The 27,259-nt window shown below is 38.4% G+C and overlaps 1 protein-coding gene across 14 annotated transcripts in view; it reads right to left on the bottom strand.

The window, feature by feature from the left end:
* Positions 1–27,259, bottom strand: part of LOC126281501 (PH and SEC7 domain-containing protein) — an 814,448-nt gene that overhangs the window by 180,321 nt on the left and 606,868 nt on the right. For 5 of the 14 annotated variants that reach the window (XR_007551283.1, XM_049980516.1, XM_049980525.1 and 2 more), the window contains exons 5-7: positions 24,369–24,728; positions 15,940–16,161; positions 13,807–13,827 (exon numbers count right to left, since the gene is read on the bottom strand). Coding sequence is in view for 13 of the 14 variants with exons in the window: in XM_049980516.1 (XP_049836473.1) it covers positions 13,807–13,827; positions 15,940–16,161; positions 24,369–24,728 (603 nt within the window). In the remaining variant the exon portion in view is untranslated. The remainder of the gene's footprint in view (positions 1–13,806; positions 13,828–15,939; positions 16,162–24,368; positions 24,729–27,259) is intronic. The other 9 variants (XM_049980563.1, XM_049980572.1, XM_049980580.1 and 6 more) reach the window with 3 other exon arrangements.

Genomic DNA, 27,259 nt, shown 5'->3' with positions numbered 1-27,259 from the left:
GTAAACTCAGTTTAAACTAATATTATACCTTACAATTTTAACTCAGCACAGCAATAAGAAATCAGACTAACCAAAAAATTACACAGAGATAAAAACTACTACTATACAAATACCTGATTAAGATTAGGAGTATCAGACTTAAACTATTTACTTTCTATACACTACGTATTCTTTTTCTGCAGTTGTAAATGAAGGAATTACAACAGCACGAAGAATTGTAGTCTAGGCAGTGCCAACTATTTAAAGACTTTATGGTTTTTTGTAAGTCTATTTTAAGTCTATACACTATGTAATCTCTTTCTGCAGGTGAAGACACAGGAATTACAACAACAGGAAAGACTGAGGGGGGGAAGGGAGGAGAGAGAGAGAGAGAGAGAGAGAGAGAGAGAGAGAGAGAGAGAGAGAGAGAGAGAGAGAGAGAGAGAGGACCATGTCCACGACTATGCAGTGCCAGCTTTTTTTTTAAAGATTTTATGCCTTTTTGTAAGTTGTGTCAATGTGTCCAATTTGCTCAGGTTACTGGTAATGTTCGAACTACGATTGATCATTTCCACTTTCAGATTTCTATTGCATCAGGTCCACACTACTTCAGGACACAAAAAACATTTATTTGTAATATAAAACGCTCTCAGGAGGAGTGTGTTAAGTACGTTAAAAGATAATCTTTGGTATTATCAAAAATTTCTGAAAATGAAATAATTAATCTAACACACATACGCGCGTGCCCACACACACACACACACACACACACACACACACACACACACACACATGCGCATGTTAATGCATGTTTGCGCATGGTGATATGAGAAAAGGTGATATAAACACAGTATGCCTGCAGCAAATTTGTGGCAATGCCTGTTATTCATCACATTGCCTTTCATTTCCCCAATAGAACTAAATGCACACCAAAAACATGATAATGATAGAGGATTAAATCACAGTCTTTTTATATAATAAAGATTGCAAGCTTTCCACTCATACAAGAGGAAAACATTATATGAACAGAGAAGACAGCAGTCTGGAAAGTTATTCCAAGAACTTACGTAAATCACTTATAAAGACCTGCATATCACATATTTTTACAATTTGAGAATGGAAATTTTATATGATCTGCTACTCATTATAACTGGCAGGAAATAAACATTGTTTACTGGATTAGTTGCAATGTTTTGCTAATAATATCTGCTAAACACACTTGGCCTAAACACATTTAGCCACCATTTTTCTATCTGCTGCAACAAACATTTCTCATTTACACTACCGACTGCTATTCTCCACATAACAGGAGATGAGTCACAAGCAGCCACAACAAAAAGACTCATAAAATATTAACGCTGTCCGATAAAATCCTTCCTCAGAAGTAGCACTCTCACATATTCACACAACAACAAATCACACATACGTGGTTACCATCACCAGGCATTAAAGCCCAGCTGCAAGTAATTCAACTTTATCACCCGGAGACAGTATCAATGCGTGTGTGAGTTGTTGTACGTGTAAGAGTTCTACTTCGGAGACAGGATTTTGTCCAACGATTCAAATATTTCTAGTGTTCTATCTCATTGTGCCTGTCTGAGGCTAGATACCTCTATGAAGTGAGTAATAATCTAGCCTTTCCATATTGTTTTAATTTGATTCTGGATTTTCCGTTGGCAACACAGTAGCTGCAATTTCTTGCAATATTTAAGATTACAGAACTCCTGTGCTGCTGAATTTACAGAACAACTTGGTTCAATTCTACTTCCAGTTTCCTTCAGTTATTCCATTTTCACACGACTGTAAAAATATTGATATTGCTACCAGGAAAAAAAATTGTAGAAGGGAATGTTCTGGAAAACTAGATCAAACAAAACATGTAGTCTCCACAAATGACTGGCTGTTTTGGTCGAAATATAAGTCACCCCATTAATTTTGAGGGGAGGAAGGCAGTGGAGAAGAGATAAACCCAGTGGAGAGAAATTTATGTTACATTACCCACTCACAAAAACCGTTAACAATATGGTCACACTTAATCACATTTTTTATGATGTAATATACATAAATTACACAGAAATACCAGCCTTCTAACCACAGTCCATACTGAAGTAACCTCTTAACTTCACTACCAGTATTTATTTCAACACTGTCAGAATTTTTGCGACTCTCCTCCAAAAGCACATGACATACTTCACATGCTCCACATAAATAGAACATTTTTAGATTGAACATGGGTGCCTCATAAGAGAGAATTCCTCACGCATAATCTTTCCATATGAGTGAGACCACGATTTCAGTCTGAATACTGCTTTTGGAGAAAATCTTTACAGGGTTTATTTACAATGACATCAATAATCTGCAGGTTTCAAGGGTGGCATAACAACTATGTCTGCCTTCAACGCTGCAACTTTATTCTCTACTTCGACTGTGAGGTGACCTGTGACGATATCCAGAACTATCGTAACTCTGTAACTGAGCGCAGCACCAGGTCTGTGATTTCAAATGGTCTATCACTAATCCTTTGTCATCCTGCCTTTTCCTTGGCAACAAATCACTTATCGCTTAGAGGAATTTTCTGTGTGCACTCTTTTACACTTCCAGAACAGGGAAAGTATATTTTTCCTCCTTCTGCATCAAGTTCTAATATGAAAGAAAATCTTTGTTTTTCCATTTCCAAATGAGGAACTTTATAGCCCTTTATAGTCCACTGGCATATTGCTTGCCATCTGACAAAAGACAGTTGTCTCATCAGTGTTGCGAATCTGGTGTGGAGGGTATAAGTGATATAAGTGACACTGCTCTAGTCGCACCATTAGACTCAAAGTTGACAAGTCTCTAAGTAATATCTTCTGACAGTCTCTGTGCTAGGGAAGAACTTCATCACACAAGTGTGCCACTTCTACACATAAACCTGAAGCACCAATCAATACTCTCACAGAATTCTGTGATACATTTGGGGTTGTCTCAATTCCAAAGGCCTGTGAATGGATTATTTGCATTGATATCAGTATACCATTTTTCCTTTTATCTTGTACAAAGGAAAGGACACTTCTTTCAAGTTTGGGAACCTTCAAATGTTTGGGTCCTCTATAGGATTTCCTTCATGAAGCAGCAATTGAAGCTGCTTATCCAATAAGATTCAATGCCGCACATTAGATTCACTCAAACTGCACCTTTTTCCAGCTTCTCTGTTACATATACCCCCTTCACATAATGAGTAACTAAGTTTAAAATATGCGTAATAGCCATGCCGATACGCCAAATTCAGTAGTTTTCTAATGATCCCCCCTCCCTCCCATCCCATCGTTACCACTCATCACTGTGATAGAAAAACTGTGCCTATTCTAGCAGGTAAAGTAATGGAACTGTGAGCATGATAATAGTCAGCTACCTAAGTTAAATACAAACAACTCAAGATGATTATTATTTCATATAAAAATATTAATATACACACATTAGCAATATTGTTATTCCATTTTAGAGTAAGAAACAAGCACAAGAGCTTAAGTTTCTATGAGGCAAAAATACATCCATATTTGTAGGTCCACACCAATAAGCTGCAACCTAATTTTTTATGACCAAGTTTTGTGGAAAAGTGGTCTTATATTTGCAGCAATATGATATTAAACAGTGTGTAAATGGTTACGGACTTAAGTCTACCGATACTAACATTTACTAAATGTAATCACATAAAGAAGAAAAATAGAGTGTTCCTCATACAAAATATCGTGATTGTAGCAAATTAGTCAACAAAAGGCACAACAAAACATCCATAAACATGGAAACCAGGTTCCTTCTCTAATCTAACAAACAAGTACACTACTGGCCATTAAAATAGCTACACCACAAAGATGACATGCTACAGATGCGAAATTTAACTGACAGGAACAAGATGCTGTGATATGCAAATGATTAGATTTTCAGAGCATTCACACAAGGTTGGCGCCGGTGACGACACCTACAACATGCTGACATGCGGAAAGTTTCCAACCAATTTCTCATACACAAACTGCAGTTGAGCGGCACTGCCTGGTGAAACACTGTTGTGATGCCTCGTGTGAGGAGGAGAAATGTGTACCATCACGTTTCCGACTTTGATAAAGGTCAGATTGTAGCCTACCGCAATTGCGGTTTATCGTATCACGACATTGCTGCTCGCGTTGGTCGAGATCCAACGACTGTTAGCAGAATATGGAATCGGTGGGTTCAAGAGGGTAATACGGAATGCCGTGCTGGATTGTAACAGCCTTGTTTCACTAGCAGTCGAGATGACAGGCATCTTATCCCCATGGCTGTAACGGATCATGCACCCATGTCTCGATCCCCAAGTCAACAGATGGGGATGTTTGCAAGACAACAATCATCTGAACGAACAGTTCGACAACGTTTGCAGCAGCATGGACGACTAGCTCAGAGCCCATGGCTGCGCTTACCCTTGATGCTGCATCACAGACAGGAGCACCTGCGATGGTGTACTCAACGACGAACCTGGCAAAACGTCATTTTTTCGGATGAATCCAGATTCTGTTTACAGTATCATGATTGTCGCATCCGTGTTTCGTGACGTCGCGGTGAACGCACTCTGGAAGCAAGTATTTGTCATCGGCATATTGGCATATCACCTCTTGTTCGCATTGATGGCACTTTGAACAGTGGACATTACATTTCAGATGTGTTACGACCCGTGGCTCTACCCTTCATTCGATCCCTGCGAAACTCTACATTTCAGCAGGATAATGCACGAACGCTTGTTGCAGGTCCTGTACGGGCCTTTCTGGATACCGAAAATGTTCGACTGCTGCCCTGGCCAGCACATTCTCCAGATCTCTCACCAACTGAAAACGTCTGGTCAATGGTGGCCGAGCAACTGGCTCGTCACAATACGCCAGTCACTACTCTTGATGAACTGTAGTATCGTGCTGAAGCTGCACGGGCAGTTGTACCTGTACACACCGTCCAAGCTCTGTTTGACTCAATGCCCAGCCGTATCAAGGCCGTTATTAGGGCCAGAGGTGGTTGTTCCGGGTACTGATTTCTCAGGATCTGTGCACCCAAATTGCGTGAAAATGTAATCACATGTCAGTTCTAGTATAATATATTTGTCCAATGAATACCCATTTATCACATGCATTTCTTCTTGGTGTAGCAATTTTAATGGCCAGTAGTGTATATAAGTACTGTACACTGTACAACAACCAAGTTTATAAGTGGAATGTTGCAGGGTTCATTGATTTGAAAGGGTAAAAAGAAGATACAGATTTGATGGACAGAAGAGAGTTCTGCAACTTACATACCAGCTTGCATGACTATAACTGAAGACAGAAGGAGGCACAGGATAGGGATGTTTTTTTTTTTTTTCACATGGCCTCAATGCAGCCAGTGGAATTATGAGAAAAACAGACATACTGACAGAGTACAACAATAATGGAAATCCCTGGATGGAGCATTACATAAAATAAGGGAAAGTCAAGCACTAACCTACAGCAGACTGATGGATGGAGCACAGAGGTACATAACAGCGAACAGCATTCATACTAGCTTTCAAGCTGTTGGTCTTTTTCTAGCAAAAAGTACACACATCCACACACAAAACCCAAACATACACTCCCATGGTTGATTATTGATACCCTATTATTGACAGCAGTCGTGTGAGCTGCAAGTGTGTCTACTGTTTCCAATTTATGGATCTCTGAGCTCCGCACATCGGGCTGCTATAGACGTACTGAAAGACATAGTGATAAAAATAAGCAGACAAATCCAACAAATAACATACAAACAATATTCCCACTATAACTAGATCAAGTTAAAAAGTGAGTAACAGCTGAGCATGAACAAGGTGGTGTTGACGGTTCATTCTGTCCAGCATGCATACTAAGGTTGCGGCAGGAACAGTTGTGAACTTCACTTCTGAATAGGTTCAAATGCCCCCTTCCAACACACAGTATTGTGCTTGCTTACAAGGGGACTATACAAACTGCCCCCTCACCAATTTGATTCACATTGGCAGGGGTGTGTAGGTAGCGACTAGGACTTCAACATACATAAATGGGAAGATGCAACTCTCAATCATTTTTGACAAAGTCAAGTTTGAAACTTTTAGGAGTACTTATATACTTTATGTGGTAACTAACATCTAAAGAGTCTGCAGCCGTGTAAGTGATTAGTTTCTCTGGATCAAATCTTGTTGCAAGTATATACCTTTTTCTTCTTTTTCCTCCTGTTTCCTTTACTTCCTTTATTTTCATTCCCACATAATTCTAATAACAGATTTACCTGCCTGTAAAAATAAATGTCAGAAGACTGCACCAGAGTACATTTTGGAGGAATTACTTTAATAGTGCATGTTGGCAAACCCTTTCCATCCTGAAAAGTTCTGATGTATGACCCAAGTTCATTTTCCCTCCAGATGAATCAAGGTGCTAAATAAATTGTTCTTCTTCCACATATGGCTTCAAGATGTTCGTTAGAAAATTCTTGTACAGTGCTGTTGTGAGTTTGTTGGACTTCGAAGATGTTTTGGTAACATTTATGTATTCGCATGCTTACTCATCAACTGATTTTTTACCATTGGTCCAAATGAGCCAGGGATCTGTTGCAAGCAAACGGAGACCATTGGTAGTAATTTTCCAGATAAGGTGACACTATACTATGCACTGTACAAATGTGTCACATTAAGCATATCCTTTTGCTGCACGAGAACCACCTTCATTCCTTGTTTGGAGAGAGTTCAGTCATACATTGACTGATATTGGCACCCTAGAACAAATATGGTTCAGAAATTAGTATTGTGTAGTCTGTAGAAACTGTATTTCAATTGACATGAGTGAATGGGTTCTTTTCTCTGTGATACCTGTTTGATCAGTGTTAAAACAACATTCTTCTCATATTTTGATATGCAGTCTCAATTCTTGCTTTGGAAATTTGCTGGAATTATGCAGTGAGGCACTTTCACTCACTGAGACATGTTGGTGATTTTTCTTTGAGGAATTCAATGTCTTCATTTGAAGAACATCATGGCCAATTAATCAGAAGTTTGAAAATGCAAAACAGGAAACTGGGCAGCAGTAACAAAAGCTCACTGCTGCAATTTTCTTGTCGGCACTTGCTGATTTATATTCTTGAGCTTCTATGAAACAGTCACAGTGCTTTATTCCAACTTGTTTGATTCATTCCTTTCATGTTATCAAATTTTATGCTTTGGAGGTATGACACACTCCTTCTGTGATGAGAGCCAAACTCGTTCCTGGATGCTCTCTCATTAGATTGATGACCCTAACCCTGTAATCCAGCAGAACATACTCAGTAACTCTTTTCCTTACTTCTCCTCAGGTTCATAATAGTCTGACGAAGATGAAGCGAGTTGTTTGGTTTCATCAGGCAGACATCCTCCACTGATTTATTCGTGGGCAATTGGTTCACCTCGTAACATGATTGGATTCTCCACTAGCATTTATGAAATGTAGTGAAATATTTCTTCCTCAGTATCCAAGTGTTCTTGTGTTGTTAGCGGGGAAGGATTCAAAGTGATGACATTGTTTTGGAGAAAGAGCTGTACTATATACGAGTGCTGTTTTTAATAACATTTTTTAAAATTTCACTGTAAAGAAATTTGGCTTCAGAATCAGGTTCACTTTCTCTTGCTGCTGAAGTACCAGCCTCACCACTAGATTTACTCATAAAATCAGATATCTTGGAGCACTGGCTAGTACCTATCTCGGGGCTTAAATATGAATGAAGTATTTTCCAGGTTTGTGAATGCTGTTCCTTTTCTCCCTTCATCAGCCAAACATCATGGGGGCATATGCGGCTGTTTCTGATAGCTCACAACTATGTACAGGAATACCAGGAAAATGGATTCATTTGATAAGCCATAGTGTGCCTGGCCCTATACCAGGAAAATGGGCTCATTGTGGGTCAAAACGTACCTGCACAGACACTGGAAAAATGGGCTCATAGTGAGTTGGAACTTACCTGCAGGAATATGGTTATAATGGGAAACTACTTTCAAAATTTTACAGAAAAATTTGATTTTGCAGGGTCAATATTATGAAAATAATTAATGATTCATTAGGTATTGATTATCTGCACAGTCATAATAAACCTGTTGTCCAATTATGTAGGAATGAAAAAAAAAAAATACCAGCAGTGAGATTTGACCCAGACAACTCACATTTATGAAGCTGAGCCCCTCTTCTTTCAGCTCCAGACTCCCCGAATACCAGCAATAATACAAATTGTGTAACCATGCCTAAAATTTTCACATTGTCTTTTCAAAAATAGTTGAGAGTTGTGTGTTTCTGTTAATAAGTATGTCAAGGTCATGTGCTCTACACACCCTGTCAATATGAATCAGATTGGTGAGGGGGAAGTTTGTACATTATCCTCATTAGCTGGACCATAATATACTACTAAATTTCCTGCACATTATCACAACTAGTTTTAGACATATGTTGGCATGAAATGACCACATGACAAAGGAAAACAATACAAATCACATAATCTGCAACTGACTGAGGTAACTAGTGCTTGAAGTAGCAGAGTAATACAACAACACTGAGCAGAAGGGCTGACAGAGGTCATTTCCTGATTGTGTGTTGCTATGGTAACTTCCTTTAAACAAATAGCAGCCATCACTTTGTTATTCTGATACAGGTACAGAATATTTTGCAAAAGAAGAACCACACAATAAGTTTCCATAATATTAGGCAACTAAGTGCCCTATCTGAGTACATGTTTTAACACTGCACCAAGGTTTCAATTTCCCACTACTTGGTACCTACAGGGTGAAGATAAATAAGTCGCCAGGTCCAGCGATACTCCGAATTCGGTTTTGAAGAGAGTACTCTACAGCATTGGCCCATTAATTAACTTGTATTTAGCGTGAATCTCTCAACCTCTCTTTCCCAGTGCCATGTCCGAAGCAGATGGAAAACAGTGCAGGTGACTCCTGTATTTAAGAAGGAAAGAGTACAGAAGTGGGAAACTACAGACCAAGATTGAAAACAATAAATTTCTCAGAGACACAAAGCTTTTGTCTACAAATCAGCATGGATTTAGACAGCAACACTAATACGAAACTCGGCTTGCATATTTCTCATATGATACCCTGTAAGCCATGGATGAAGGGTAGACAGAGATTCCATATTTGACACAATTCCCCACTGCAGACTGTTAACAACGACCTGTGGCTATAATAGGTCCCCACACATGCGAGTGACTCAAAAACTTCTTAGGCTCATTTGAAAGTGTTGTGTTAACAATTATGACAGGAAAAATATTAGCTGCTAACCACTCACTGTGTGTATCACGAGGGTGATGGAAAATGGGTGTCCACAGGTGCAGAGATCAACCTTCTATGTGATGTATGTATTACACATCACAGACAGACACCACTGATAGTCACGAAATGTTCAAAACAAACCACTAACTTGCACCATGAGCATCTAATGAAAAGTGGGATGCCACAGTGATCACCAATGTTCACACCATGACTGAAGGCGAATTCCCTAGTACAAGTTATAAATCATACAGGGTATTCAGCTGTGCATCCACTCTTAGAGAATGCAAACAGAATCATATTGGAGTAATAGGTGACGAGAACTGATGGAATGTGATGGCATGCAACCACACGCAATACTGTCTGTTATGGGGCTTATCGTGAAACTGACACTCCTTTAAGGCTTAGCTGCAGATAATGATATAATAAGTTTTATAAGCACAGAAAAAAACCATCCACAGGCTGAATTTGTCTTGTGGTTTCAGGTGGTATGAACTGCAATGTCACGTACTTTTCAGGATGGATAGTTTGCTCTGAAGAAGTATGATTTTTATATGCAGACCAAAAATCAAGAAAAAGCAAGTTATTATGATCAGCTATTGGCCAAACGCAGTGTTCATACCATAGTTGTATTTCTCTTATGACCATTTTCCCCACTCTTGCTTGCTGTAATGTAAGTATTCCCTACTACCTTTGCAAGATCACATACAGCACCCCCAACTTCTTTCAGCACAATAAATATTTTTCCAGTCAATTTACTATGAAGATTAACAGTCACCGTAATTGTATACAAATGTGTTAAGGCACCAATGTTGGTTCATCTAGAAACAACTCTCCTGGTACCTCTAATTTCAAGCATTCCATTAATATTCCAACTGGTTGGAGTTGACAAGAAATACCTTAATTAACGTTGGGTAAGTTTGTTTATCTCATCTACAAATTTTCAGGGTGGTTCCACAGTTTACTGTGCATTGTCAAGTTGAATCTTTGTTTGAAATTTCGTTATCTTATGTGTTCCAACTCTGTAGCACTTCGTCATCTTGGGTGTTCCATTTCTGTAGCACTATTTGAAGTTCTGCAACCATCCGCTGCTTCCATTGAAATCACTGTAATGTACATCGCGCGCAATTTGATGTGCATAATGTAATAGGTCATTAGCATGCACATCCTGCAAACTATATCGAGCATCCTTGAAACATGCGAACACCAGTTTCTGTAACAAGTGAGTCTTGTCCTCCCTTGAATACCTATAATTTTTCTTATGCAGTACACAGTCATATTGCTGAAAACTTATTCAAAATCTGTTCATAATTGGTTTTTACTAAGCTGCAGATGATCTTCCATGTATGTAATTATGTTTAATACCTGCTACTTGTACAATAATCTACATTTCACCGGAGACGGGATTTGTGGCAGGCACCCTGTCCAACAAGGATGATGATCTTCATGGATCTACACCTGTTTCAATATCACATTAACTTGTTAATTACATATCGTCAGCACTGTACTCCTCGTGTACATTGTTTGCACAGTCGAGCGTACATGACACCACAAATTCCACTTACTGAATTTGCAGAAATGCTAATATTTCATCAGCCACTTCCTTCTCACTCTGCGAAATTCCTCAGTTTTGTTTCTGACGAAATGTCAACTGCAACTGTTGTTGTACTCATAATGCAACGATTGCTTTGTTTATTGTTGCCATTGTTCTGCTTTGTATTAGCACTGTAGCACTGTTGTGACACGCTCATTGACTAAGCTGTTTGACTACACACTGTGTCCATCATTGGGCATCGAATGCCGTGATCGTCACTGACCTTTTGTGACCTCACAATCGTGGCGATTCCTTATCAGTAGATTATCCTGGATGGCAAATGTTCATCAGAAACAAGGGTATTGTCAGGAGTGCTCCAGGAAAGTGACAAAACCACTCTTGTTCTATACATACATAAACGAACAGACAGCTGGGGTGAAAAGAAATCTGCAACTGTCTGTTGATGACACTGTAGTGTAAGGGAAAGTGTCACCACTAAGGGACTGTAGGAGGATACATGTTGACTTAGCAGAATTTCTATTTGGTACGATGAATGGCTTGTTCTAAATGTACAAAAATGTATGTTAATCCAGATGAGAAGGGAAACCAATCCTCAGCCGTTCAAATACAGTATTAGTGGTGTGCTACTTGACACAGTTTGTGATTGAATGTCTAGACAACACACTGCAAAACAATATGAAAAGGAACGTGCGCTGTAGTAGGAACGGCGAATGGCCAACTTTGAAAAGTGAACTATGAAAGTGAAGCTCATCTATAAAGGATGTTGCACATGAAACACTAGTGCGAACCATTCATGAGCACTGCGTAAGTGTTTGGGAGCCTCACCACCAGCTCATATTGAAGGAAGACATTGAAGCAAGTCACAAGTATGCTGCAATATTTGTTACAGGCAGGTTTGATCAACATTTGACAATTATGGAGATGCTTTATGAACTTAATTAGGAATTCCCAAAAGAAAGACAATGCATTTTTCATGAAATACTGTTGAGAAAATGTAGAGAACCTGCATTCGCAGCTGCGAATTCTACTGCACGATTCTACTGTTGCCAAAGCAGATTTCGCGTAAGGACTGTGAAGGCACAGTCAGAGACATCAGGACTCATACGGAATCATATGGACAGTTGTTTTTCACTCATTCCATTTGCAAGTGGAAGAAGAAAAGGATTCACCAAAAATCATATGAAGTACCCTCTGCCTAGCACCATATACTGGCTTGTGGAGTACATACATAAATGCAGAAGTAGGCGTAGTTATAGAAATGAAACTCAATTGACGAAATTTAGAAGGTGAGTCAGGGATGCTTTCTGGGTGTTTTGGTGTAAGGGAGCTTTTATCTCCAGTGGTTGCTTAGGGACTAATAACACAATAATGTCTTATTCAGTTGGTCACCACAATTACTTTTGTTTCTGTGAAAACATCTTTACAATAATAAAAAAGCCTGTTCTCTGCAATCACCAAATTGCACAACACAAAACAAGTAATACTGCCAGAAAAAACGTACCCTGGACACAATAGAGCAGTACTGAATGGAAGCTTAAGGGTGAAAAATAAAGTGAGCATTACTGCCGTAAACAGCACAAACTGTGACTGAATGGAACAAGTTTGTTTCCAAACAAGACACACAGCACATACCATCAACATCTGCACTGTTGTGCAAATATTTTCAATGCAATAAACATATAAAGATACATGGAGGTAAGAAATCAATTGAAATGCAATTACTCTGTAACTAGTCACCGTCGAATCCTTAAAATATCCCTTAGCAACTTCTGAAATTTCGTCAGTGTAGTTCAGATTCGCTCTGAATACTCCACAGGAAGGAAGGTATAGTAAAGAACTCAACTTCACTATGGCCTCAGGTGCATTACTCTTTAAAAAAAGAACAAGGAACATTTGTGTTAAAATTCCATTATATCCTTACTCCCAAGGTGGCAAGGGAGCACTGTTCCTACAGTGAAATATGCTCAGATAGCTCAATAGTGTCCTCTAAAGCTTACGTCTGGGTTCCAGCTTTGGTCTGTAATACAATTTAACTGGTCAAAAATGTACATCATCATCATCATCAGCAGCAGCAGCAGCAGCAGCAGCAGCAGTGGATTGTATTTTCACCGGGAGAAGGCACCAAAAGTAGTCTTATGCAAGCAAAGACACCAACAATTGTCAATGATTATTTAGAACTGCCTTAAGAAATGTCAATGAGGATGATCGAGGAGACCCAAATTCACATTTTTCTGAACAAAGATTGATTTTATATTGTGTCATTTTATTGACTACATACAGACCTAGGTGATTCGTTTAAACATAATTTCCCCGGTATAACTGCCTACAACAACATGAATACTATTGTACTTTGTAGATTGTCCAGTTATCTGTGATATTACTCAGGACATAGGGAAAAAATGCAATGCATGACATTACACAGCCATGTATATGTCAAAATTATCGTAACAAACTGTTGATCAAACTTATTACATAAAAGTTTGTTGATCAAACTTTTTACATAAACATTAATTTAAGTATATTATTAACCACTTTACTTCCTTAATTATACCTCTTCTCAAACCAAATTCCCCTTTTCCCACCCTTTTACTGTTCTACGTCCATATCTACATGTACCATGATTATAAAGAGATAGAAGTTGTTCACTTATACCAAATTCCTCACTTGCGAAGCGGCTTGAATTTCCAAAATACATGTAGCCATGCTACAAAATTAACACTGAAGCATCGGGCAACTACAAATCTAGCTTCCCTAAGCTTCACTAGAAGTCACACAATGTTCTCTTTGTAAGAAATCAATCATACCTCAGGAAGTGGAGTGGAAGAACAGGGAAAAATGATGCTTCAATCAGTTTACAGGCCATGGACACAAATGCACACCAAACAATCAAACAAGGGCATCACACTCTACCTTAAAACATTAAGGCACTAAGAAAACAAAAAGGCTGTCTAGATGCAAAATCTTACATAAATATAATAATCATATACACACTCACATTGCCCTGCATATTGCAAATCTGTAAAGGAAAGGTCTTTGCTGTATTATTTTATTTTTATACAAACAATAGAGGCAGCAGTCTCTCTCATGTTTGAAACAAGATTATTTATTTATATTTCATCTGCAGAATTCACACACAAATGCAATGCATACAGTACAATCAACTTGCCAGTTTTCTTAAGAAGTTAAAAATTATAAGTATTGCAATGCTCACTAAGCAGCTTTTAAACTGAAGCTGTCCTGTAACTATCTAAACAACTGGCCCAAGTTGTACCACAGTCAAGTTACTGGTAGAAAATTCTTACTACCACATTAACACACTTCTAGCATAAAACTGTTAACAGAAGAATATACACAATGTAAAATTCAGATGTACTAACAATATGAATTAGGACAGACTGCTACTGTATTACAGGGATTGAGCAGCATACATATTGGATGTTATTAATCTGAAGGACAATGCCTCTTCTTGGATGTCGGTGCATGCACGCACACACACACACAGTTATGCCAACAAACTCAGACACACATGGCCAATTCTATATCCCCACTACCCACTGCAAGCAGCATCGCTACTCATCAAAGTCATGCCACAAAGCCCAAAGAGTGAGAAAAATTTTGTGTGTGTGTGTGTGTGTGTGTGTGTGTGTGTGTGTGTGTGTGTGTGTCATTTCTATATCTGACAAAAGGACTCTGTCTGATGGCTTCATAACCAACAGCCTACTTTTAAATGTGTGTATCTGCAACTCAATGTCACTTCTACATAATGAGTAGCATTTTATCCTAATTCTTATTGTTATTAACTAATGAATTTGATTGTCGGTATATGAGAGAATCAGGGGGCCAAAGAGATGGATTTAACCTTTGCAAAACATGTTTTAGTAGAAAATTATTTGTATGATGGACATTATAATGTTCTACATATTGTTAAGAAAAGCAGGAAGATGACACTATTGGAATTATTTGAAATCAATAAACACACAACACTGAGAGCTGGCTTCATTTTAGGTGAACAAATACATTAACTTTCTAAACTGCTTCCATTCTTCTGTTCAATTAGGTTTTGGCTAGCCATGTGCAAGAGAACCAGATTACAGTACTAAAATCAACTGTTATTATTAATTTTTAAATGTAACGGTTCCCTCCATATGATACCTGTACCTGTATCACTAACAACTCTGTAAGTGAATGTAATTTAACTGTGATTTCAACATACAGTTGTCACTTTATGATGGTCTAAGCATCCAAAAATCAATTTTTGAGTACTGCAGAAGATCAAAAAAAGGCTTCCTTCTTATGTTAATAAACACAATAAGAAAACAGTACTGAGCAAGTCTGGCAACTCATAAAAACAGCCACAGAAGACAAAAAATACATGAAGGTGGCAAAAAAAAAAAAAAAAAGGGTTTATAATACACACATAAAATGAGACTGGCATAAATGCTTTGCAACAAGAGCCTACATTCAAAAATATTGGATGGTAGAAACCCTCCACTAGCTTGCACAAAAGCAATGAACAAGAAGATCCAAATTCTTGAGGTCTAAAAATTGCTTTAGGTCTCAGTAAGTTTTAAAAAAATCTTGTTGTTCTAATTTTGTGGTAACAGAAGCTGTTTAGGTGTTCCAAAGTGCAGGAAACAGTGTTGGAACAAATTTGTAACACAGTGGCATCTAACAAATAAAATTTTGCATAATACATTACTATACTTTCAGGAAGACTGGAAGGACAGTTACCCACTTATTTACAGATGAAGTAAAAAGCAACGAACACTGGGGAGAAGTAACAAATATGAATTAGCGGACATTTTAGAATTTTCTCAAGCTAATAATAATAATAATAATAAAGAAATAAAACATATTTATTCACTGATAATTAAATTTTTTACTCTATTCAGAGTGTATGTGAAAGTTAATTATATTTCAAATTATTCTGTTAGCCTGAATTAATATGGTAAAAAACATGATTTATCTCCAAAACAATAAACAACTGTAATGTTAAGATACATACAAACAACATATCACAGTTATAAAACTCGACAAAACCTAAAGCACTGTATCAAAATCTATAAGCCTTAATTTTTTACTCTGATGTGATGGCAATCAACAGGCAAACAATGCTATAGGCACTAACCTGATAGCCTGAGAACTCTGGAGTAGTGGCTGGCGTGCCATCCATTACGGCATTCGTGCGAGGTGGACCTTGCACTTGGATGACAATGCGATGTTCAGCTGTTTCCGCAGCCGTCATCGCGTGGCTGTTGCGCTCACTGGCAAGCAACGTCGAATCGCTGTCGCTCGGATCGCTGACCTCCATTAGGTCCCGCGCGCTCAGTATGTCTAACGTCTCCTCCTCCTGCCACAAGTGCCACACTCACAAGCCATCTGCCAATCAGCAGTTACTTAGTATCCAATGCAATAAGCAACTACACTATCAATATATTAAAGTCACTTACACTGAATGAAACAGAATCTGTTACACCAGGAACACCTTGAGCAAATGCTACCAAACTGATACTTGAGGATTTACATGCCTTTAAGACACGTACATTTAACTCTCATCTTTATCCCAGTTTATTTTCAGTGCAGAAAAAAGTTATTACTGCAGGTAAAGAATGGATCGAGTACATTATGGCTGCTCGTGTGCCTAATGTTACTGGAACTTTTCAGGTGGAGATCGCAACATCACATGCTCATAATGGCAGCTTATCGCCATCTTTCAGACTCAGAGAAAGGTTGAATCATTGGCATGAAGGACATGGGAGCGTCACATCAACAGATCACAGCGACAGTTCGCTGTAGCACAACAACTGCAGAATGAGTGGTGACATGATTGACTCAAAACAACAGGGTGGCAGAAAGAGTCAGCATGGGATCGTCCAGAATGACTACACCATGAAAAGGTCATAGGACTGTTTGACTGGCTCTGACAAATGGTTGACTAACAACAGCTGAAATCCAGCCAGAGGTTGCAGGTAGAGTGTCACTATTAATTGTGGGGAACAGGTAACTGGAAGCTGGGTGAGGTCTCGAGTTTCTGTGCACCATATCACAACAGACTCTTATGGTATGTAAAGCCAGAATCAACTTGGAAATCAAATGGCATTCTGTGGCATTTCAAGACAAGTCTCACTTTTGTTTCCTATGTTTATGTAGATGACCAGGTGGAATGTCACCAGATGCAACAGTTTTGGAGACTCAACAGCTATGCATTTCCTGAAATTGTGGTATGGTTAGCTACTGGATATGAAAACAAAACTGATTTCTGTATTGCTGAAGGGAGGCTGAATCCTTGCGAGTATGTGGCAAGAATGATAACTACCGTTGTCATTTCCTTTATTAGTTCTAAATGGCATATTCCAGCATGATAATGTACAATTCCCCATTGTACATCACACCAAAATTATCTTAGAGAATGTACGGATTCTCAACTGACCTGCCCTACCCCCCATTTTTTCACCCATATAGCATGACTGGAATGTGATGGGAAAGTGTATTCTTTCGTACCAGGCTGCACCCAGCAATTTTCATGAGCTGATATCGGTGACAGACATCAGTTCCGAATGGAGTGAAAGCTTAATCATTTAACAACCATTACAGAATGAACACCTCCACATATTTTGTTAAATAAGAAACTGGTGCTTCATGGTATAACACTTTACACTTACATCAGTACATTCAAGCAAAAGCCTCACTCTGAGTTGAAAATAAATTTCTTTCAATAAACTTCACAGTGTAGCTGAAATCACAAAATGAAAATTGAAAATTTCTAAAAAGAATAGTTTTCTGTTTTTTAATGTGTGTCTTGTTATTATGATTACAAATATCACAAAGCAGCAGCAACCCACAGCAATTTAGGCAAGGTTACAATTTTTTGTTTAAAATAACATCAGAAAACCCTTTGAGGGTAGTCCACCATTGCTTTACAGAATTCTGAAAGAATAATGCAACAGATATTGCTGCTGTTTCCACATTTGCAGCCACAAGTTAGTACATAAGCAGTTCAGCAGTTTTCTAAAATTTTCATAAATGAACACTTGACTTGAGAAGCATTAGTACTACAGACTGTGTTTATTATTAATGAATTTTCAATAGAACAATGAATTATTTAATTTTCTTTCAGCAGTGTATTACCTTCAACCACTTTGGGATTCCTGAAGGTATGAAAATGAGAAACAGTCCCTTCTCTCCATTTTTCCTTCTGTTGTAAATGTATTTTAACGTTTACGTTTACAGAATGGCATCAGTGGTCAGAAACTACTGCTTCATTAATCATTACAATTCACAACATATTTTTATCTAGGAGACTTACAAACATTAAACACTTTATAATGCTATGTTTTGTTGTTTTTGTCATAATCACAATGTTGTTCTCCAGTGTGAAGACTGGTTTCATGTAATTCAATGATAAAAACTTTTCTGCTGTCATCCTTTATGATTTTAGAAAATACAACCTGTCACTGCATCTGGAAATGTTCCTGTCTGGCATTTCCAGAAGATGGGTGACTGCTGCATAGCTTTCTGTGTGAAACAAACTGTTTTGACTTGCTACCCAAACTCCCTGATCAGCTCTTTTGAATCTACAAATGAAGGTGACAGCGAGTGTATCTGCAGATACCATTGACATTATTGTGTAGCTGTGTACCATGTTAGTTAAGTAGATGTCTTTCGATTTCTAAATCGAACCCACTACTCTGATCCATATTGCATAAATTCTATCGACCGTTCCTAATAATAGCTCTGGTTTTTGCAACAAAATTTTCACATGCAATAAGTAACCAGTTTCATTATCCAGCTTTTTAGTTGTGGCATCATGTGTTATTTTTTTTTGACACAATACCATATTCTTTTTGAAAATGCACACTCATCCAACAGACGCTTTAAACCTTTTCAGTTCCACCTCCAGTATGGTTTAAAACACCCCACTGAAGTATATTAATGTTGTGGCTTGTCATTGTATTCCTGAATGCATTATTAAATTTATCTAGACAGATTGTGTTGATCTTAGAAAACTGTTGTTGGTCTGTACCTCAATTTTCAAATTATTTGCTCCAAATGTACAGCTCATTATGTATACTCCTGTTATGGACAGAGGCAAAGTGGTATTCAACGAATTTACATCTTTAAAGCAGGCTTCGCCACCACTTACTTCCTAATTTTCACACATCTGTTCACTGTACCAATGACACTGTTCAACAAATGTGACTGTGGTGAAAAGGCAGCTTCATTATCATCATCCTTTTGTGCCTCATTATCATCATCCTCTTCTAAGTATTGAATGTTAGTCCATTATTTTGCTTTACATCTAGCATATCTTCATCTGTGAAGTCATCTACAATTTCTGCAATGACATTGAAGATATAAACAACAGCACAAAGAAAAACCTGTGTATTTTCGTTTGGCTTGTATAAAAGTTGATCAAACAGCAGCAGATACCAACTTTTCCCAGTCACGACTTTTAGGAGTTGGTCTCATTGTGTACTGCTCCTGGACGTGGTTCATCAACATTAAAAATGCAAACCATTCCACCGTATTGCACTTTGGGCTTGATGACGAGGTAGTTGCAATGCAGTAGAGTGAGTGAAAAACAATTGCACTCATATGTTTAAAACCTTTACTTTCAGAAGATTGTGACTGGCGTACTATCATATTTACGGCCCAAATTTTCACGTTGAGTTGACTGCTGAAACCGACACCTAGCAGGTGCGCTCTTTTCTCCTAAAAATATGAGGTCAAATTGGTGACGTCTCCTTGTGAGTATAGAAAGGAATAATATCATAAAACAAATGAATGTTGGACACATATATTATGCAAACGTTCATGACTAGATCGAGTTGTCTCGATTTTTCACTATTTGCACTGTATTCAACTACATCATAGTAGTAATGATTCCGCATGACCAAATATAGAACAAATTTCTGTTTAATTTGAATATAGAACAAATTTCTGTTTAATTTGAGGTGGAAATATTTTTCTAAATTTCTGGACTGTAGGAAGGCAGGAGAGAGATTTCTTGCAAGCTGCAACAGTTTGTCCTTCCCAGATCAGATGATCACCCTAGATTATGCCAATGTTATCTAATGTTTCATGAAAATGTCCACTGATCATCTTTCAGTGAAACATGAGGGTGAACTGTGACTTCGGGTGGATTAAACCCAGATTTTGTGCCCATCATGATACAGAACAAATACCATCATTCATAGCTGATACAGCAGTAGCAATGTTGTTAGATACTTGTGCACAACTCAAAACTGTCAGCATGAAAGTGGTAGTTACAAAAATGGTGTATAGATGAAATATTGTATATATACAAAGAGAAAAGCAACAGAAAAACAACAAAATCCTGAGGGACTCTGGAGAGCACATTTTTCCATGATGACTTGACCCACAGATGACTCACTACATCTCTTTCTGAGGTAGTTGTTGAACCATAGTATTGCACTGTTTGAGAAATTCAGCTGTTTCATTTTGGTAAGTTATATATTGAAATAAATAATATTGAAAGCATTGCTGACATCAAGCAGTGCTAAAATGGTAGCTTCACCTCTGTCCATAGCGTCTCTGGTGTTGTCAATTTTACTTAGGTTACGGGAAATTCAGTGTAGTTTGGTGCTAACTCTTCCAGAGGAATGGTCAGTGCTTAATGTGCTTTCATTATCTTCCGCATATGGTCAATTTCACATGAATGATTGTTATGAGTGCCCCAACTGTCGTTTTTCCTCACATCCCGTCATCTGTAATCTCTTCATTACTTAAGAATAATCACACTGTCCACCAAAATGGTGATACAGATGCCCAATCAAATAAAAATTTAATAAATAAATAAATAAATAACATAAATGCAAAAGATAATTTTTATTTTACCTGGAGTGAGTATATTCAAAACAATAACCACAATCCCATCTTCAAGATTTTGTTTTGAAAAAATCGCAACTGAACAAGTTTGATTTTGTTCTCATCAAAGCTGGTTGAATTAAGTTCTCTAACAATAATCAAAGAAGCAGGCTGTCAAAAACAACTGATAGCATTAGCTGTGTTATTGACCCTACAGCAGCATGTGGCACAGTTTGGAAAAAGGTATGAAAGTGATCCCCTGCAAAATTCCTCTCATCATGGTCAATGGCGTGATTTTCAATAGATGCTTCGAAACAATCATCTGTAAAGCACTCAAATGAACTTTAACAATAGCCTCTTGCAGGCATCTGTCCTAGCTCTACAGATTGTTTATTTTAACTTTGAACTACCTAATATCTTGAGAGATTTGCCCCCCAGTTTTATTGCAATATTTTCCATTCGTGGCATATGGCACTGTAGTCAACAAAATTGAATTTGCCCGCGAAAGGCAAAGGTCCCAAGTTCAAGTCTTGGTGCGGCGCACAGTTTTAATCTGCCAGAAAGTTTCGTATCAGCACACTCTCCACTGCAGAGTGAAAATCTCATTCTGGACCAAATGTCATAGATGTAGCCTTAGAAAACCTTTAGTAATTCTTTAATAATTATTTTTTTCAAAAAACCTTTTACCCACTTTTTATCCCCTTAGTGGCTGAACTTCCAAAAATGCTGAAACCTTTTTTTTTCCTGACTGAGAAACCAAACACCAATTTTTGTAGTTACAGCTTCAAAATTCCCTTAAGAATGACACCCTTCCAAAACGCCCTTCATCTTCTATTTCACCTCCTTAGGAGTGGGATTTCAGACAATCCACTCTTAAACGATGCCTACAGTATAAGATCCACACTCTCTCCGAACATCAAGTTTCTATCCTTAGCGGTTTGGGCTGGGCAATGACGAGTCACTCAGTCGGTCAGTGTGACCCTACCTCACCCCCTCAGAGGTTGACGTTCCAAAAACAGTAAAACATGTATTTTCTCCACCTGCAACCAAGAAGCCAAACACCAATCTTCAAAGATTTAACTTTAAAAATGCTTTCATAGAGAAATATTTTCGTAAGATATTTCACCCCCTACTTCACTCCTTAGGGGTTGAATTTTCAAAATCTGTGACAAGTGTACATTTTATTTCTAACAGAGAAGCCAAATAAAAATTTTCATAGAATTAGCTTCAAAAATGCTTACTTAATGAAATATTTCTATAAAAACTTTCATCCATTTCTACAAAAACTTTCATCCCTCATTTCACTCTATAGGGCCGAATTACCAAACACAATGAAACTTTTTTTTTTTTTTTTAATGAGAAGCCAATTTTAATTTTTCACTGATTTATCTTTGAAAATGCTTTCATAATAAATTATTTTCATAAAAAAATCTCATCCCCTATTTCACTTCATTAGAGGATCAATTTACAAAAACACTAAAACATGTACCGGCCGAAGTGGCCGTGCGGTACCAGGCGCCGCAGTCTGGAACCGCGAGACTGCTACGGTTGCAAGTCCGAATCCTGCCTTGGGTATGGGCTTTCCGGGCCGAAGACCCACACGTGTAGCCTTGATGAATGCAAGTCACAAAGCTTTACACCTCGCCTGGGCCCGTCAACACCGATGTTGGACTGTTGATGACTGGAAACATGTTGCCCAGTCGGATGTGTCTCGTTTCAGATTGTATTGATGGATGGACGTGTACGAGTATGGAGACAACCTCATGAATCAATGGACCCTGATTATCAGCAGGGGACTGTTCAAGCTGAGGGTGGCTGAGTAATGGTGTGGGGCAGGCATAGTTTGAGTGTTATGGAACCCTCATACATCTAGATACGACTGCAGGTGAGACGTATATAAGCATCCTATATGATCACCTGCAGCCATTCATGTCCATTGTGCATTACAACGGACTTGGGCAATTCCAGCACAACAATGTGACACCCCACATGTCCAGAATTGATACAGAATGGCTCCAAGAAGACTCTTCTGAGTTTAAACACTTCCACTGGCCACCAAACTCTCCCGACATGAACATTATTGAGCATATCTGGGATGCCTTGCAATTTGCTGTTCAAAAGAGATCTCCACTGCCTTTGTACTCTTCCAGATTTGTGGACAGCCCTGCAGGATTGATGGTGTCAATTCCCTCCAGAATTATTCCAGACATTAGTCAAGTCCAAGTCATGTTGTGCTGCGGCATTTTTGCATGCTCGCGGGGGCAGGTGCACCACTTTCTTTTGCTCTTCAGTGTATACAGACACATCGAAAACCATCTCTCAGAAGTTTGGACCTGCCCACAATTCAACCCTGGAAATAAGTTAAAAATACATAGCGGACACTGAGAACATCTTGACAAAGAACCTAAAAGTTACTGGGAAACGCTTTCACCATTGGAGACTGCCAACTCCGTGTCACACAAATGGAAATTTCTACATTCCACCTGGACGACAAGTCAGCCACCTCAGAACTCAGTATTTACTTTCAGAACAAACTATAGTCTCACAATCAACATTCAAAATATCTAGGTAATGCCCTCAACAAATTACTGAGCTTCAAGAATCATCCATTAAACACAGCTGCCAAATTAGGACTCACAAAATCTTGCAGAAACCTGCTGGCACTTCACAGGGGTCTTCAGGTGGCATGCTATGGACTTCAGCTTTGGGTCTAGTCTATACAGTAATAGATATTATGCGCCTCTTTGGCTCAATGCTACTCACACTAGTTGCATCCACATCCAACAAAATCAAACTATGTGTCCTATAAAATGCATAATGAAGGCAACCTCAACCTATTGGCTTCCTGCACTAAGCAATATAGTTCCTCCCTGTCTGCAGCGACAGAACTCACTCGTTAGGGAATTCATAGAGATTGAGAACAACCCTCTTCCACAAATCCAGAGAGAGAACCAGACTGCATTCTAGATATACATCCTTAGAGAGTGCACCAACTCTGGGTGCAAACTGATCGCTGGAAAGAGGAGTGGAGCAAACAGGAACCCCATCTCCCACCCACCCCCCCTACCTCTCACGAAATGCCTTGCCTCACGATGACACCACCGAGATTCGGCAACCCTCACAATGTCTAGTCTACCCTAAACAGAATACAAACAAACCTTGGCAGATGTGCTGACTCACATACATGGAGAAAACCAGAGTCTCAAGTGCAATTGAGGAGCTGCTAGGCAAACATATGGTTTATGCCCATAATGAGAGCCTTCACTTGTGACTGCTCTAAAGTCCTGCATGCTACCAAAAAGGCAGTGGCATACATCAGCAATAAGGCTATTCGGCTTCAGTTGTGTTCCCATATATTTTATGGTTTTGTATACTTTATGTATTTTTATATCTTTTTTTTTCTTTTTGCATTACCTGTATCACTAATGCTTGTATTGTCAATTACTTTATGTACTTAATTCAGGTGACGCAGTACATAATATGCTAATTATACAAAAAATATTATAAGAGCATAGTACGTGTAATCAACATTCTCTAGGAGGAAACTGTATGTAGTTCATGAAGAATGAAACATGGACTGGCACATAATAACTGACATGACACTTAAGCAGATTTGGAATGTTATCAAATTCACAGGTCACCACTATATTTGAAATTTGTCTTATACAAGTCTAAATTGGACAAAGATAATAACTTCAATAAAGTATGTAGTACAGAACGAACCCATACCTGGAAGTCGGGGCTAGAGATGTTGGAAACTGCTTCAGACTGCGAAAGGTCACCGTTAAGGGGTGGACCGTGCCCCCCACCACCAGGTGGCAATGAAGATGCAGGTGTAGGTGCTGTGTTGCTGGAATTACTCGACATGACAGATGAGCTGACAGAGGTCGGGGAGTTGGGGCTGACCTCGCCAGAGCTGCTGTCACTCCGCGCATTATATGTCCATACTATGCGCTCGGCAGCAGCAGCAGCCGTACCAGATGGGGACAAAGCTCTTGCTCCTGAAGCCATACCTGCACCACCTGAAGTGGGTGTTCCACCGCTGTCTGCATGTGGATCCAACAATGTGTTCAGTGAGGATGTCACGTCCTACAACACAGTAAAAATCTATAAGTTAGTGTAGTTCAGCAGCTAGCACAGCAGGATTACACTGTCATTGAAAAACTATATTTCAATTTTAATTTGTTTCCTCAGGTTCTATAGGACTATGGTTACTCACTTTTGAAACAAGGCATTGTACAATGCAATGAATAAAATTATAAAAATCTAGAAAATTAATAAAGGATATGAGAACAAAACAACAGCATTAGTACATACAAATAAGTAACATTTTACAAGAGACACTATACTACCTTGAGGAACTCCTGTAGAGAATAAAAGGATATGCCACAATTAAGCCTCTCAACTAATATTTGGAAATGTGTGGTTTATCCTCATATGTCATAGAAGCCTACTGCAAATAGTACCTGAACATACCTGTTTATAAAATGGTGTAAACCAAGGTCTGATTATTTTTCTGTCCAGTGTTCACCATACCAAGCTTCAGTCATTTGTGAATGACTATGTTACTACAACCTATGACAGAATTTGACATAGCTGGATAAAAACATGCAATGTAAACCACCTTCCATGTTTCATACTTGGTGGCGGTAATGCTGATTTTTACAATAATCACAGACTCACTCAGTTTCTGTACAAGACCCAGGACATATTTCCTAGAAAGCTTTTCATCTATCTCCAGTCCTACGAATTTGAAATATTTTTTTCACTTACTATCTGAGCATCTTCTTGTATTAAAATGTCAGGCTGTAAAGGATAGTTAGCCTCGGATAGTCAAACTCATTAATGACACAAAGCACCCAAGCTCCTATCATGTAGTGAAAAAAAGTCAAAAACTTATTTCCTATCCATGATATTGTGGCAATGAGGGAAGGAACGTTACTTTGACACCAAAATACACTCACACTCACAAAAAAGGAATCTCAACAATGCAACATATACATCCAAAAGACAATGTCTCTTCAAATTTTGCACCAGTCGCATAACAGTGGCACTGGTAGTGCCACTATGGGGATGCAAATCGAGTATCCTTTAAAAATTTGCTGTAACAGTCATGAGCATTGCTTACCTTTGAGACGACAAGGTGAGTTGATGGTAGTCAAGAATGCCTTCACCCTTTCCAGTCCAAGTGTTCTACTCCCTGCATTCTCCAAAACTCTTATTTATTTTATGTATGTAAGAATGTAAGGCATTACAGTTTATTATGCTACTGTTCTAAGAAAATAAAGTGCAATATGACTTCACCTGACAACTTTATTATATTTTACACTAGTTTTTAAAACTATATTGGTGTCCGTTTATGGTTGTTTATAATTTTTTTCTGTATGGTATACCTTAAAACATTCTGGGGGAAGTCCTGGCTTCCTCTTGCAAGTTTCGCAGTACAAAATTGCTTCTCTTTTTCCTACTTTCTCCTTGCATTTGCTGCATACCATGCATTCCTTTGTCAATTTTTCTTTTGATTCTGCATTATAAAATGCATCTTTCCATTTAATTTCCCCTCAATGTCAGACAATGATAGTCTTCCTCTTTTCTCTGAACTTTTATTTCTCACATGGCCGACTAGCTGTGTGACTAGATCTAGATTTCTTCTCTGTACAAAAGGGGAGTCTACTGTTGTTCTCCACATTCATTTTTGTCTATCAAGTAGAGAATATAACTATTCACAACAGCAACTTCAATCAGCAAGAGACATAATTTTTTTCCACCACTGGTAAGACCACCTTGTAAAACCATAGCACCCTGTCCACTCCTCCTTCCATGAACTTCATGTATTCCAAAATAACACTGAGTTTCAGGAATCACACAGGGCTCTTTCTTCCTATAACCAGTGGGTCTGAGGACCAAAGAATGTACTCAACATAGTCACTAATATCTTGTCACGAAATGAAAGACAATTTTCATCTCACTCTACAGGCACATAACTCACATTCAACAAGCTTTTGTCATCTTCAAACTGCATGGGAAATCCTTCCTAAAAGGCATAACTGCACCTGTTCCATGAAATTTCATTTTGTGCCATTTCCAAGCAAGATGAGGACTTATGTAGGACCTCGCTGTAAAAATGTGATATACTGAACAACCTACACAACCTAGCAATTGCTGTGCTGATTGAACCACTATTCAGGTTGCAAAAGGTAAATCAGAATGAATTAAACTTTTTGTAGTTGTTTTTCCATAATATGGAATGTGAGAAACATAACCACTTTCTGAATCAGACGGACAGAAAACTTTCAAACCCCACTTTGTATGTTTCCTTGGACAATAGCACTTGAAACTAATTCTTCCTTTGGATCCTACTCTGCTCTCATCTACAGCCACATCTGTTTTTGGTTCATGAAGTTCTTTGCATTTACTGTCAATTTACTCACTAACATTCTTCATCCTGCTCCCTCTCGTGTTTTGACACTCGAGAACTGTGACAGGAGGAACTAAATGCAGTATCCAAAATATTTGAAAAACAAAAAGAGAGACAGGAGAATACATCCTTGAAAATTGGAGTTCGTTCTAATCAGACTTCTGTAAAATAGTCCACTAACTCTGCCTTCAGATTCAAGGCC

Source organism: Schistocerca gregaria, chromosome 1 (assembly GCF_023897955.1).
Source record: "Schistocerca gregaria isolate iqSchGreg1 chromosome 1, iqSchGreg1.2, whole genome shotgun sequence".
NCBI lineage: Eukaryota > Metazoa > Arthropoda > Insecta > Orthoptera > Acrididae > Schistocerca > Schistocerca gregaria.
The sequence above is the reverse complement of the archived record's forward strand: the minus strand, read 5'-3'. Positions and strand labels throughout refer to the sequence as shown.